Source organism: Juglans microcarpa x Juglans regia, chromosome 4S, assembly GCF_004785595.1.
Source record: "Juglans microcarpa x Juglans regia isolate MS1-56 chromosome 4S, Jm3101_v1.0, whole genome shotgun sequence".
NCBI classification, from domain to species: domain Eukaryota; kingdom Viridiplantae; phylum Streptophyta; class Magnoliopsida; order Fagales; family Juglandaceae; genus Juglans; species Juglans microcarpa x Juglans regia.
Genome location: NC_054601.1, coordinates 25,574,228 through 25,590,051, shown reverse-complemented (window position 1 = coordinate 25,590,051; position 15,824 = coordinate 25,574,228). Strand labels below are relative to the sequence as shown.

At 36.3% G+C, this 15,824-nt stretch overlaps 1 protein-coding gene across 2 annotated transcripts; it reads left to right on the top strand.

The window, feature by feature from the left end:
* The first annotated feature begins 206 nt into the window (after positions 1 to 206).
* Positions 207 to 15,480, top strand: LOC121261965 (topless-related protein 3-like). 2 transcript variants are annotated; one of them, XM_041164411.1, is made up of 25 exons: positions 207 to 641; positions 3,217 to 3,396; positions 3,496 to 3,609; positions 4,906 to 5,064; positions 5,552 to 5,726; positions 5,852 to 5,981; positions 6,530 to 6,645; positions 6,772 to 6,907; positions 7,006 to 7,115; positions 7,343 to 7,412; positions 7,486 to 7,559; positions 7,638 to 7,733; positions 7,810 to 7,902; positions 8,998 to 9,125; positions 9,250 to 9,484; positions 9,568 to 9,735; positions 9,831 to 9,917; positions 10,320 to 10,475; positions 10,562 to 10,672; positions 10,793 to 10,972; positions 11,046 to 11,174; positions 11,265 to 11,360; positions 14,454 to 14,636; positions 14,717 to 14,892; positions 15,022 to 15,480. In XM_041164411.1, the coding sequence occupies exons 1-25, from the start codon at positions 562 to 564 to the stop codon at positions 15,233 to 15,235; spliced, it is 3,396 nt and encodes a 1,131-aa protein (XP_041020345.1). In that variant the 5' UTR covers positions 207 to 561; the 3' UTR covers positions 15,236 to 15,480. The 2 variants fall into 2 exon arrangements, with proteins under 2 accessions (XP_041020345.1, XP_041020347.1); XM_041164413.1 differs by lacking the exon at positions 9,831 to 9,917.
* Positions 15,481 to 15,824: the final 344 nt, after the last annotated feature.

The following is a 15,824-nucleotide window of genomic DNA, read 5'->3' as shown; positions in this document are numbered from 1 at the left end:
GCGATAGTTGGAAAAGAAAGTGGTGCGGGGTGGGGCCCTGTAAGTGTACGAATTACGACACGACTGGACTTGGGTTGCGAATATTCACTAGATTTGAATTCGTGGTTACGAATCCGCCACTCTGTCTTGCTCCCTTATCACTAAAGCAATATAAGTAGTTCCACTTATCAGATATGGACTGTAACTTATCACTGATAGGTCAGTAGACAGAGATAGGACTCTGTACAAACGCATCGAAGATAGCGAGACTGAGTCCCTTCTTCTTTTTCCTTTTTTCTCTCCGTCTGTCTGGCTCCTCTTATCCGCAGCCTCTGAAACCCTAGTATCCTCGTAATTCCTGCTGTGGACACCTTGGAACGAGCATAATTTTCGAAGACTCTGAGCTTGTTTGAGCATTTGTGATTTTGGATTGGGACTGGAAGTGTTGTGATTTGGGTTTGATTTCGTGTGTCATTTCTGTGGGAATTTGGAGTCCTGTCTAGTTGGGAGCTTTTCGTGGTGGTTTGGGTTTTTGAGGTCTGGGATTCTGGGTTTTGTTTCGTGGGGTTCTGAGTGGGTAGGATGTCTTCTTTGAGCAGGGAGTTGGTGTTTCTTATTCTCCAATTCCTTGAGGAGGAGAAGTTCAAGGAGGCTGTGCACAGGTGACTCTCTCTCTCTCTCTCTCTCTCTCTCTCTCTCTCTCTCTCTCTCTCTCTCAGTGTTTGTTTATGCAAATACGCATTTATGTACGTACTGTTTTATGTATTTATGTGCTAGTGCGTGTCTGGGTTTGGAGCAAAATGGAGGGAGATGAAAGAAAGAGAAATGAAAGTTTCCCAATCCGAGCTTTGTTTGTATATTTAGTTATCTATATTGGCTTTTGTAAAAGTGAAGGAAAATTGTGATTTTGAAGCTTGTATATATGTCTCTTCACAGTTTTATGTACTGTACTTGGTGACTATAGACATTTCTGTATTGATTTCGCCTAAGGGGTATTTTTGTATTTGCTTCTATCTGGTTCTTGGCTATAGAGAATGGAATTCGATGCTGTACTAACCTTTTTCGAAGTTCAAAATCAGGCTGGGTTTTATTTTTGAAGGGAAAAGGGAAGCAAAGAATAGGAGGGACACTTTTGTGTTAGGTTGATTTGTTTTCCTAAAAACAATAATTTCAGTTTAATTGAGTGATATAATTGGAAGTTTCGTAATGATTCAAGGGAAGTTCAAATTACATTTGAGTTTATACTCTTAGAAGGAAAGGATCGGCTAATGTTACTATTAGGATCCCTTAGAATTATTAGAAATTTCTTACTTAAAAAAAAAAAAAAAAAGAATTATTAGAAACTTCAAGAATTTCTTCCTCCCAGGAAATTTGGGATTTTATTCACCATCTCCTAATATTTAATTCGAGATATTACAATCTCTTCCCCCCTAAATCCTTGATGTCGTTGTCAATCCATTTCATTGTAAGTGCCACAACTCAAGTCCCACACTATTGTTAAGGATTAGCTTTGATACAATTTGGAATAACCTTAGGAATACCCAAACTACATCTGGACTTTATACTTCTCAAGACTGGTCAACGTTTCAAGTTGGAGTTCCTAGGAATTTTTATATATCATAAGAACTTATTCCTTTTAGGCAATGTGGGTTCTCATGTACCACCTTCTTATACTTAATATGGGATGTTACAATCTGCTTCTTTTAAATCCTTGACATCTTTGTTGGCCATTTAGAGTTGACACAACTCAAGTCCCACTATTATGACCGGGAGTAGTTCTGATACCACTTATAAAGACCCTAGTATAGAATATGCCTCTATGCTTATACTAAAAAATGACTAGTCAATGTCACAATTAGAACTCTTTTTATTGATCTTAAGAACCTTTTCATTTCAGGTAGTGTGGGATCCAATCCACCCACTAGGGGTGAGCACCGACTTAGTCGGAATTCAAATCCAAACTCTGACTTTGACTTTTAGGAGTGGAGTCGGATTTGGATTTTTTTGGATTTTTTTTTAGATTCATATTTAGCTCATTTCGTGGGCTTTTAAATTTTAATTTTTCCAAGAATTAAAAACTAAAACTAAATCATTCACTGTTGATTTACTTCTATACTAATATCTAACTTATTTTTATACTAGACTTATAGTACTATAGTTCTAATTACATGTTATCATACTATAGTATTATGTATTATTTCTAGCATCTAATTGCTTGTTATTATACTATAGTATTATGTGTTATTAATTTATTATATTAGACTTATTTCTATATTATAGTATTACATGTTATTATACTATTGTCAAACTTATTTATAACTTCTTTTTACACTAGACTTATTTCTAGTGTCTAATTACATGTTATATACTTTAATAAATTAGTATTATGCGTTATTAACTTATTATACTAGACTTATTTTAATACTGGTGTCTAACTTATTTATATACTTGATTGTGTATGGTTGTAATACTATGATGTTTACATATACTAAACTATTATTAGTCTATTTTCTTTATGGTATAAATATATTATTTTATAATAATTAGCTCATACTAGTATATTATTGAATTTAACTATATATGTCCTAGTTATAATATTATATAACTATTACTATACTACTATATATGATAAATATATAAATAAATACATATTTTTATAACATATGAACAATATCGGAGTCGGAGCATAAAGTCGGAGTCGAAGTCAGTCCAGCTACACCACCGACTCCAACTCCGACTGAAAATTAAAAAAGAATCCGACTCCGACTCCGTTTTGTTGGAGTTGGAGCGGAGACAAATTCTGATTCAGATTTTTGGATTTTTGCTCAACCGGTCAGCCCTACCACCAACCTCCTATGATTAGTTTGAGGTATTGCACGCTTTGTCTTATTTGGTTTTGACAATGCAAATTTTTAAGACTGGGTCCGGCAAGACTAAGTCCCCCAAGTCTATTTTACTTGGCTTTTGGCAATGCAAATTTTGGGAATGGAAGCAAAACATGTAAATTTGTATATGAAGAAGAAATGGAAAGAAAAATCTCCGCTTAACAGTGCCATTTAAATTTGTTAGATGGACTGAGTGAAGGATTTGTTGATTTGGGTTTAGATACTGATATCTTAAACTTCATTTTTTTCCTTTTCACATTCTTTCCTTAAAAAAAAAAAGAAAGTAACTTCTTGACTTTGTAATAATCTGATGGGCTGCTTTTGCTTGATAAGAAAATGTTGGTTTTTGTAGACTTGAGAAAGATTCTGGGTTTTTCTTCAACATGAAGTACTTTGAGGAGAAAGTTCAGTCTGGTGAGTGGGAAGAAGTAGAAAAGTACTTATCAGGATTTACAAAAGTTGATGATAACAGATACTCCATGAAGATATTCTTTGAAATCAGGAAGCAGAAGTATCTTGAAGCACTTGATCGGTATATATTTGATCAATATTTGTTGATATCTTCTAATTCGATGTCTTTTCTCGGAAAGTATAATTTTATCATCTCTTTGTGCATTATATTATATTATAGGCAAGACAAAGCAAAGGCTGTTGAAATATTAGTGAATGATTTGAAAGTGTTCTCAACATTCAATGAAGAATTGTACAAAGAAATCACTCAGCTTTTAATTCTTGGAAATTTCAGGTACTTTCTCACACCTTTATGGTAAACAAATTTAGTTGTCTTTGTAATATTGATCAACTACGTCCATTTTGATCTGTATTATTAATGGAAAAGAAATAGGAAAGAAAGCAATGTTGAGCTTTGTTATTAGCTTTTTAATATTCAGAATTGAAATAAAGAAATATTTGGTTAATTGAACGGTGTTAAACAAGTTGGCCTAGTTGAGGTGAATATTTGGTTTTGTAAAAACAAAGGCAGCATATGAGACAAAATTCTAACCTCATTGTTTTACTTTTCCCACCTTTTTTCATAAACTTAATTTTTTTTTTTTGATAAGTAAAACAAGTATTTATTAATCCACCAACAATTTTTTCATAAACTTAATGAAGCATCAGCTCTTTGTTTCATGTAATGCAAGAAGCACTTGGTGAATCGATGCCATAGTTATAATTGCAATCTAGGACAACAGATATAACTAATAATGATACAGAGTGCCTGAGAAATGACAAGCGTGCATGTTGGTGTTGGGCTTAGTGTTGTTGAAAGCGCTTGGCCCAATGCGCAAAGTTCAAGTGCGCACCCAATTTTTTTTAACTAATGCATAAGCCCAAAATATTCTAGAATACAAAAATAAAGATAGCAATATCTATGGACTCAATTTGTTAAGTATTATGCAATACGACTATCAAGTGATCAAGTAATTAATTAATTAATTATCGAAAAAATAAAAAATAAAATAAAATTTAATCGTAGTATGTTATACAATTCTCTTGTGTGTGTATCAATTTCGACTATAGTTTTTTTAGTGAGCTTAAAGCAGCAGAAAACACTTCTGTAAATGCGCTACTTTTGGCAAGTGAAGTGCTTTGGCCTTGGCACTTTTTGCTTTGCACTTGAGCGCGGTTTTACCAACACTCCTATTTTCCAGGTTGTAGAACCAGATTGAGAAGCCTGCAAAAGATTCTATGGTGACCTAAATCTATATTTTGTACTGAATAATTTGTTGGTGAATAATAACGTTATCACTAAAAATAACAGATGGTTGGAGAAAAGAAACGGACATTTACTGATTACCCACCAATTTCAGGTCATGGCTTTATGCTCAAACACAAGAGATGTCTTACCCTGCATACTTCTTTCCGTCAACCTCCTCCTCCACCCCCCCCAAAAAAAAAAAAAAAAAAAAAAAAAGAAAAAAAAAAAGCAAAATGAAAAATCAAAGAACTAGAGTTTTTAGTTAATGAAACAAACTCAAAGACTTTATGTTATCTGTTAAAACTTGATTTTCCCCCCTCTTTCGTGGATTTGAATTACCAGGGAAAATGAGCAGCTGTCCAAGTATGGAGATACCAAAACAGCTCGTAGCATAATGTTGATTGAGCTCAAAAAACTCATAGAAGCAAATCCCCTCTTTCGTGATAAGCTTGTTTTCCCCACTCTGAAGTCATCAAGACTGCGGACTCTTATTAACCAAAGGTATGGCTGGTTTAGAATGGGGAGACCAGCAAGTCGAGGTTCACAATTCTCTTTAGTTTGCCCGTTATACCATGTTTTTGTGTTCTATGTGAATCATTTATGCCCAAGAAGCTGCCTACTTGTTTCCTGTTCTTATTTAAGTTTCCTTTTCTTGGTAGGGATAACTTGTAGTAGTCTGTCATCTTTTAACATGAGCTCAGCCTGATTTTGCTTTTGTTCCTATTCATTCGGAATTGGTGAATTTTCTGTAGCTGTTATCATAATACTTGTACTAATCATACGTTTTTGCAATGAAAGTCTCTTCTTAAAACCAGTAGATCTATATTCACGTTCTTTTTCTATTTCATATCATGCAATAAATAGGAATAGGGGGGATATGGAGGATGATAATTGCTTTTTGCTTTAAGTTATCGTATATGTAGGCCTATTGATTCTGATTTTGTGCTTAGTATGTTTGTTTGATATCTGTTGACTGCTTTATGTGTAGTTTGAACTGGCAGCATCAGCTATGCAAGAACCCAAGGCCAAACCCGGATATTAAAACCTTATTCACAGACCATAATTGTACACCTCCAAATGGTCCTCTTGCACCAACACCTGTCAATCTCCCAGTTGCAGCAGTTGCAAAGCCTGCTGCTTATACCCCACTTGGAGCTCATGGTGTATGATATTATGCATCTCAGAAGATTTGATATGTTTTTTTTTTTCCCTTTTCTGTATATCACATACAAAGGATAAAATACTACTTCTGTTGACTAGTTGATTTTTTTTCCTTTAATGTGTGCAGCCCTTTCCACCAACAGCCGCAGCTGCAAATGCCAATGTTCTAGCAGGTTGGATGGCCAATGCCTCTGCTTCTTCATCTGTCCAAGCAGCTGTTGTTACTGCATCATCCATACCTGTTCCACAGAATCAAGGTTATAACTCCATTGAGTTGAAATGTGCATTTAAGTGCTTCATGGTTTGAATCTGAAGAACATGCAACTTCTACCAAGTTGTGCCAATAACTTTTTTCTTCTGATTCAAACTTGCCCTCATGATTGTCAAAAACTGATTTTACTTTTTTAGAAATCTCTTCCTTTTTTCCCTTTTGTGGGGAAATAAAAAAGTAGGAAAGGGTGTAAGAGTATGGATGATGAGGTGCTGGATATCACAGACAGTAGCTTGTAATTTCTGGTCACATGTTGACTATATCGAGGAAGTGATTTTTTTATACTAGTTTTAAGTTTTACTCCCAAAACTATGTGATTTTGGTGGCTCCTGGAAAATTTTGGTGTGACGTTTCACTCTCCTTCAGCTGGTGATAGTGGTATTTAATTCTTTATGCAACCTAGAGGATTGAACTTGATATGAGTTGAATGTTGAGTTCTCAAGTTGATTCTTGCTTATTTAATTCTATCACTAGATGAGTATGCGTGGCATAATCTTCTTCTTCTTCTTTTTTTTTTTTTTTTAATGTAAACAGTTTCAATCTTGAAACATCCTAGAACACCTCCAGGAACACCTGGAATGGTGGACTATCAGAGTAATGATCATGAACAATTAATGAAACGACTGCGTCCTGTTCAATCTGTTGAAGAGGTACCATTGAAAGTATTTTCTTTCCTGTCTGTGTGTTGGAATATTTCATCTTGCCTCTTATATCTTTGCTACTAAACTGTATTTACTGGCTAATCTTGGTATTTCTTTCCTGTGCTTCAATTTCAGGTCACATATCCAACCCAGCGACAGCAAGCTCATTGGTCACTGGAGGATCTGCCCAGAACAGTAGCCATGACCATTCATCAAGGATCCACTGTCACAAGCATGGATTTTCATCCTTCTCGTCACACATTGCTTCTTGGTATAGCTTCATCGTTATAGCCCATATTGCAGTTAAATGGTAGCTGTGTTCATACCAAATTGTTTTATTTCTTCTTACTTGTAGTGTCTGTTGAACAGTTGGTTCTAGTAATGGTGAAATTACTCTCTGGGAACTCGTGTTGCATGAGAGGTTGGTTTCAAAGCCATTCAAGATATGGGATCTGCCAACCTGCTCATTGGCATTTCAGGTTTCTAGCCTCGTCCATTTGTGATAGCGTGTGTATTATACATTGTCTTAGTATTTATTTCTTGTTGTCCTCCTTTGAGAAGTTAATATAATCTAAAATTCAAGAAAATGTAATACGAAACTATGCTGGTGTTCTGGCAACTTTATTTGGTTTTGTTCTAATTCTTGTCATATGATGCTTGAGAATATGAATTCATGTTGGATTCTTACATTTTAGAATTTGTACAGGCTTCCTTTGCCAAAGATCAGTCAATATCTGTCAGCCGAGTTACATGGAGTCCAGATGAGAAATTTGTGGGTATGTGCAAAAATGGTTGACCAAGCATTTTTAAGTTGCTAGTCTGTGTATTTTATTAGTATTCTTGCTGCAGGAGTTGCATTTACCAAGCATTTGATTCACTTGTATGCTTATCCCGCATCAAACGATCTTTGCCAAAACATAGAGGTCAGGTGATGTTGTTTCTGCTTTATTATCAAGGAAAATTTGTAAGCGTAGCTTGACTCGTGTTCCTCCTCATTTCAGATTGATGCCCATGCTGGAGGTGTGAATGACTTGGCTTTTGCTCATCCAAATAAACAACTATGTCTTGTGTCCTGTGGGGATGATAAGCTGATTAAGGTGAGAAGTATTCTCATCATATGTTGGGATTTGTGAAAAAAATCTCCACATTTTCTAAATGGAAGAAGTGGAACAGGTGTGGGATTTGACAGGAAGAAAGCTATTCAACTTTGAAGGTCATGAGGCTCCAGTATATTCTGTCTGTCCTCATCACAAGGAGAACATTCAGGTATGTTAGAAAAAGGAGAAAGCTTCATGGTTTGCCAACCTACGTATTTAATAATCATCAATATTTGATTAAAATCTGAGGAATCTTTCAATCCCATCCAGTTCTTTCTTACCACCAAAATACCTGTACTTTATAAGAACCTGTTTTTAACTGATGACTGAGGCTGAGGAAGCATTCTTGAGGTAAATTAAGAGCACGATTTGATTAAAAAATTGAATCTTTTTATTAATTAATCCACAATAGTCATGATAATATCTGATTATGACTACCTTTATGGTTTCACCCAATAATTGTATCATCTAGCCCATAGTTGATGCCTCTAAATCAATTGATCGGTGTATGAAGTAGGGTCATATCCGTTGAGCACAACTATCAAAATTTAATATGTACCTTATCTATTTGATACTCTTAATTGATTTCAATGAAAACCACCACAATGATGGCTCTCTTTGCAGCCAACACCTTCATGACACAACTGCCTCCACTGCTACCATGCACCTCAATCACACCATCACATGTAACCCCTTACCACTGCAATTCTACCACCCTGTAACTACAGTCAACTTGACCCTCTGCTGAAGTCGCAACAATGGATCAATTCATTCAACAAGATCCGTTCGGATCAGACCAGGATGAATGGGATTGGTCTGACCTCTCGCTCGGATGTCAGACTCCCACCGAGCATAATTTTTTATGCATCTATCAGGGTGGGGTAGAATTTGCATTTAATTTTTATAGTATAACACCCCCTCCCCCACCCAAACACTTTCTGTTATGCTGTTTTACGTCAGTGACACTTGCACTAAAAGTTGTACTGTGGTGACAAACCAACCTTTTCAGTTAGCACTCTGCTGCCACCCTTCTGTCTCAAGCTTTACCACAGCATTTATTAGACTACAATTACCCTGTCATCTCCATTATTCTGCTTCTTTACCTTTCCCTGACAATGCCCACTCTTTAGTGCCCCATCCCACCTCTAATACCACCTTGCTTATCATGATACCTTCAATGCATAAATCAAGTATGCGGCATCATATGTTAGAATTCTCTATGAAGAAAATGCTCGTGCCATTAAGGTTGTACTCGTGAATGCAGTTTATATTTTCAACTGCTGTTGATGGAAAAATAAAGGCCTGGCTGTATGATCACGTGGGTTCTAGAGTTGATTATGATGCTCCTGGACACGGGTGTACTACAATGCTTTATAGTGCTGATGGAAGCAGGTAAGATTTACCAAATTTATGATTCAGAGTGAAAAATGGGAGATTGTAATTGTATTCACTCTATTCCATTGTAGACTTATCTCTTATTTCTGCATTAAATTTGTCTTCTCAAAAATCATGGCAGGTTGTTCTCTTGTGGCACAAGTAAAGATGGGGATTCTTATCTAGTTGAATGGAATGAAAGTGAAGGAGCAATAAAGCGAACTTATAGTGGGTTTAAAAAGAAATCAGTGGGTGTTGTGCAGTTTGACACAACACAGAACCACTTTTTGGCTGCTGGTGAAGATAGCCAGATTAAGTTTTGGGATATGGATGATACCACTGTTCTCACCAGCATGGATGCGGAGGGTGGACTTTCGGTCAGTGTTACATGGTTAATTTCTCTCTCAGACATCTCTGCTTTATAAATGGTGCCTTTACATCTTTATTTCCATTGTTTCAGAGCCTTCCTCGCTTGAGGTTCAATAAAGAAGGGAATCTCCTTGGAGTTACTACAGCAGACAATGGATTCAAGATACTTGCAAATGCTGTTGGTCTCAGATATTTTAGAGCAATTGAGGCCCCATCGTTTGAAGCATTGAGGTCACCCATTGAATCTGCTGCAGCTAAGGTTGAGATCATATCTTTTATTTTAGTTACTGGTTTCTTAAAGAATATTTCCTTCATAAGATCTGTTGGGATCTCATTTTTGTTTCTATTCATTAGGTACCTGGTTCTTCTGTCGTCACAAATGTAAATTCAGTCAATTGTAAAGTAGAAATGAGCTCCCCTATCAGGCCTTCTCCAATTCTTGTATGCTACTTGAACCCTATAACTTGAAATATAAGTCTACTAGAATTATACACGAGAGTTGCGGCTGCAATCATGTATGTAGGTTCGCTTGCGTTCAAAATATCATAAATAGGCAGAGGAACCATTATGTATGTAGGTTCCATATTACATGTTAAAACTTGCTTTGGGTTGCATGTTATGGGTCTGCCTTTCTAAACTCTTGCTTTCATGTGAGGGGGACATGCTCCTTGGCATGCAATATACTTGGTGAAAGGGTTAAGAATGGGGCGCTGAGCTGTTTAAGATTATCTTTATGCTAATGATATTGCATTTGATTGTTGGGAAAAGCTTTTTTACTACTAATTCTTTCTTGGTAATTGAGGCACTGTTGAAGTGTTGATTGGCTTGACCTTTTCTGTTAAGAATGGAGCTGATCCCATGAGTAGAAGCATGGAGAAGCCAAGAATTGTTGCGGAGGATGTAACTGATAGAAGTAAAACCTGGCAGTTGTCTGAAATTAGTGATGCTGTCCAGTGCCGATTAGTTACCATGCCTGAAAGCTATGATTCTTCCAGCAAGGTGTGTTAAAAATCTTTCAATTAAATAGTTTTTCATTATAAAATGTATCTACATGATGGTGCCTCAAGTGTTTCATTTATAATTAGGTTGTTCGACTTTTATATACAAATTCTGGTGTTGGGGTTTTGGCACTTGGGTCTAATGGTCTTCAGAAGCTGTGGAAGTGGACACGCAATGAACAAAATCCAAGTGGAAAGGTAATACTAGCTTGGAGCAAGTTCACTTCTATTTATATATATATATAAATATTTTGCAAATTTGTATGAGATTTTTTTTTCTTGGAGGAAGAGATTTCTGATGTTTGTGGGTGTTTAAAGGCCACTGCCAGTGTCGTTCCACAGCATTGGCAACCAAACAGTGGCCTCCTTATGAGTAATGATGTCTCAGGTGTCAACCTTGATGAAGCAGTTCCATGCATAGCCCTATCAAAGAATGACTCATATGTAATGTCAGCCTGTGGTGGAAAGGTTTCATTATTTAACATGATGACATTCAAGGTATGTCTATTTATACATGTCTTGCAAAGTTTGTCCAAATAAATGGTTGATGATGATTTGCTCTTGTTTGTAGGTAATGACCACATTCATGCCACCACCCCCTGCTTCCACCTTTCTAGCATTTCACCCCCAGGATAATAACATCATAGCTATTGGAATGGAGGATTCAACTATCCATATATATAATGTTAGAGTGGATGAGGTAATTTTTCCTGGAATTACTCGTCCCCCCACCCCTTGGGGTGGTTTGTATTGCTCTCTTAATATGACATAATTTATTTGTTGTTTTTAGGTCAAATCAAAATTGAAGGGTCACCAAAAGCGGATTACTGGCTTAGCTTTTTCAACAAATCTTAATATCCTGGTTTCTTCAGGTGCTGATGCTCAAGTGAGTTGCTTTTGTGATTCTTTTTTAAGAAGTTTTTTAAATTTCATTAAGAGCACAAGGGGGTGCAACCCATTACACCGGATTAGAAAGGAGGAAAACAAAAACTAGAGGAGCCAAAGCTACTTTGAGTTGACATCCATACACAAAGTGTTTTTTGCACTAAGGAATTAAGCTCCTCCATTGTCTTCTCACAATCTTCTAAGTTTCATACATTTTGTTCCATCCATACGCACTGTATCATCATACCTAAAGGAACAAGCTTCCAGTTGTCCATACTGAATGCCACTTGCAAACCGTGCTCGTTCCTCCAAACACCTTTTGTAACACCCCCTTCCCGTAGGCTAGGAGTGCCATGTATTTTCCATAAAAATAATCCGGTAATAGATCCCATAATTTCATAATTTAAAAAAACTGAACTTTTATTATGCGGAAAAATGTCTAATAAAACTGTCTTCCAAAACATTAAATGAAATAAACTGAAATAAATTCATGTCATAAAAACATGTTTATTTTAGAAAGTCTGAACTAAAAAAAATAAATGCTCCTTCTACTCCTGGCCCGCCTGCTCGTAATCATCATCTTCACCTGGGTGGTTAAAAACATGAAAACAAACTAAAATGAGTCGATGACTCAGTAAGAAATCTATCACAACGTAAACGTAATAAACATAAGATTTTCATAACAACTTTCATGCTGAGCTTAAAAAATTCATGACTGTTCATGCTGATGCTTATGCTATGTATGACTGTCTTAACTGAATTAACAGACTGATCTGACTGATTTAACTGATTTATCTGACTGGCCAACACACTTAACCCTGTGTGCAAGGTTGTGCACCAGCCCCACATCCCGCTGCAGCAAGGGGAACTGCTGATAGTATTCTAGCATACTATGGTGGACCACGACTGAGTTCACGGCTTGCACACCACCCTGAACTGAACTGAACTGCATTGGTACCATGCATCTGAATGACCATCTTATTAACTGATCTGATATTATCTTACACTTGAATTTAAGGTGGCTTACGTGTCTTATACACATGAGATGCATGACATACTACATACATAATCATAAATTCTGAATTAAAACATGATGCGGAATGACATGGTCGTATGCTATGCTAGATGACATGCTTGCATATGACATGAGCGGTTCATAAATAGTGGCTATCAATGAACTGGCTTGGATAATACATACATATAAGCTAACTGTGATGACCTAATTTATATCAAATTTACTTACCTCGCTGCGTGTCTTTTTGAATAATACTTCGTAACTTGAGACCTATATTCAATAAATAACTATCACTAAATTGTTTGGAAATAAATAAATACTAATATCTTACTTAACTAATTTCGGAATTCTAAAATATAGTCAAACCAATATTTGTTTAACACTAAAATCAATAATTCATAGTATTTAAATTACTTAAAATACTAATTTATAATTTAGTAGCAATACTCGAGCTATTTTAAAATAATTCACAAAACTTAAACTCTTAAACTAAGTTTCATTTCTCAACATAATTATTAAATCTTATAAGAAACTTAATAAATTCCATTAAATTCTTAACATAGAAATTTTATTAAAATCTTACTAAATTGACAAAGGAAATATTAACTCAAATATTAGACTTAACATTATTCTTTAAAAACATATTTCTAATTCTTTAAACATTTTTATTAAAAAATGAACCTTTAATTAACTATATTTATTTAATAACTCAACTAGTAATATTAAACTCAATAAATTTCACTAAAATAATTATTGAAATAAAATAAGATCAAATTCAATTAAACATTATTATAATCTGCAAAAAGTCAAAACTCTGGCCCATAAATATAATACTGTACTACATGAGCCCAAACAGGAAAATAAGCCCATCTCAACCCCATACGGGCCTAAGGCCCAAGGCCCATAAAAAAGAAACCCACGGGTTCTTCAAGAACCCGAGTACACGGCAACCAAATAACACATAGTAGAGAGAAAGGGTCTGCGATGGAGGAGCTCACCGAGGGAGAGGGGCTAACTCGACGGCAGTTCTGGTGGCTGGGAGTGGTCGGCGGCGCGACTGGGGGTTCCTACGATGGTGCGGCACCGAGTGAGAGAAAGAGAGAGAGAGTGTAGAGAGAGGAACTACTAAACCGAAACCGAGAGAGAGAGAGAGAGCTGTGGCGGCCGAGGCCTTACCGGAGAAATGAGTGGCTCGACGGGGGTTGTGGGTCGGCGGCTTCTGTGTCGTCGAGGAGAGGTTCGGCGCCTCTTGAGGTGGCCACCGAGGAGAAGGGGCGACGGCACTGGTTCGGCAACAGGGGTTTTTCGCAACTCACAAGTTTGTCTTCTCATGTACAGGTAAGCACGTTTTATAATGGTAGGTGATAGAGAATTAGAGAAACCCTAGAAGAGCATAGACGTGCACGTGCAAGAGAGTGGAGACGTGCATGTATAGAAGATACTAGGCAACAGAGTTGGTGTTCTACTAGGACGTTAGCAAAACAAACAAAATCACCGAGAGAAACATACGGGGGTTGGGTGGTTTGAAGTTCTCAACAGAGGCTAACAAAGTGATGAGGTTCGGTGACTAGAAGAAAAATTAAACTTTAAATTTCAAAACAAAACCGTAGTAACAAAATCTGATACACTTTAGAAATCCTTATTAAAACAAAACTCTAACAAATCATAAATCGCAACTATAATAGAAAATATAAAGATAAAGTACATATAAATTCTGATAAAACTATAATCATAAAAATATAAATTCTAAAATATAAGTTTACTAGAAAAATTTACTTATATACCCTAAAACCAAAACTGGTATGTCACACCTTTCCATGAAAAAAAAAGAAGTATTTGCAGGGCATAATTCATGATAAGAAGTGCTGCCGTGAACCTCATTTATGATGGAATCTACCTTATCTTATCTTCGCCAACACCTCCCATTCCGGTAGAGCACAATAGATTGAAGATGATGAAAATGACTCCAATTTCCCCAATACTGCTTGTTTCACATCCTCCCCAAAACATAAACATTTTACATTGTCAGTCACTTATTTGAAGATGCTGATTGCAGTGAGTGGTAACTGTTTTATGCAGCTTTGTGTGTGGAGCATTGACACGTGGGAAAAGAGGAAGTCCATTACAATCCAAATACCTTCTGGAAAGGCACCTGCTGGCGACACCCGAGTACAGTTCCACTCTGACCAAATCCGCTTGCTAGTAGTCCATGAGACACAGCTAGCTATATATGATGTATCGAAGATGGACCGCACTCGGCAGGTGGGAAGTTTATTGAAATGTTTGTAAATGATATCTGATGGCAAAATTGGTATAAAATCTTATTTGTTGTTCCATTGCAGTGGATCCCACAAGATGCACTTCCTGCACCCATTTCTTCTGCAGCATACTCGTGCAATAGTCAACTGGTTTATGCCACCTTTTGCGATGGTAACATTGGGGTTTATGACGCTGATAGCCTGAGACTAAGATGTCGTATTGCCCCAACAGTCTACTTATCCCAGGCAGCTTTAAACGGGTAAGTTAGGGTGCATATATATATGGATTGGTACATATACTTTTCGAGGTGCAAAGGGGTTGTCCAACTATTTTCCTAGTTAATATTGTTGTATGCAGTGTTTTTAATGTTTGTTGCACTAATTTGTAGCCAACCTTCGTACCCCCATGTTGTTGCTGCACATCCTCTGGATTCCAACCAATTTGCCATTGGATTGAGTGATGGGTCTGTAAAGGTGATAGAACCAATTGAATCAGAGGGGAAGTGGGGCACAACTCCACCTATGGACAATGGGGTACTGAATGGTAGGACGGGATCGTCATCGACAACAAGCAACCACACACCTGATCAGGCACAAAGATGAGATTCCTTGTATTTTACTAGTAAAGTTCCTCCCATCTGTATCTTATCAGCCTAGATATTTAGGTTTTTATTCTCCCATTTGTTCTTTGTCAAAGGGAAGCTTTGGACATAAAAGTGTTAATGGTTAGATATATATGTTTCTGATATACGTAATTTGTTGTAGTCAACTCATAAAATGAATTGCTCTTTGTAATCTCTTTGTTCCTTAAAACAGTTGTAATGCCCAATGTATTTATTCTTCTTTGACCATTTGGTAAATGAATTTAGTGATTTTATTCACTTCTGGATTGATTTAGGAAAAGAAAAAAAAAAATGGGGGGTGAGAAAATGAATTAATTTGTGTACATCTATTCTGAGTATTAATAAATATGCTTTCCAAATTATTATTATTTTTTTGTTGTTCAAGTGTTGCTGACGTTGTACTGAATTTAAATGCAAGGAGGTCATTGATAGTAGTGATCAAATCTAGGAAAAAAATTGATAAAATTGGGAATCCAATGAGTTTTTATTTTTTGGCAAAATGTATAAAACCTAAATTTGAAATACTATATAACGTTTCTCTTATTCTTTGTTTTTAGGACTAGAATGAT

Excerpts from the sequence above, each read along its gene's own strand:
- LOC121261965 (XM_041164411.1), top strand. The coding sequence starts at position 562 with ATGTCTTCTTTGAGCAGGGAGTTGGTGTTTCTTATTCTCCAATTCCTT. Across the intron at positions 10,476-10,561 it reads GCTATGATTCTTCCAGCAAG|GTTGTTCGACTTTTATATAC; the intron begins GTGTGTTAAAAA and ends ATTTATAATTAG. Across the intron at positions 10,973-11,045 it reads TTAACATGATGACATTCAAG|GTAATGACCACATTCATGCC; the intron begins GTATGTCTATTT and ends TCTTGTTTGTAG.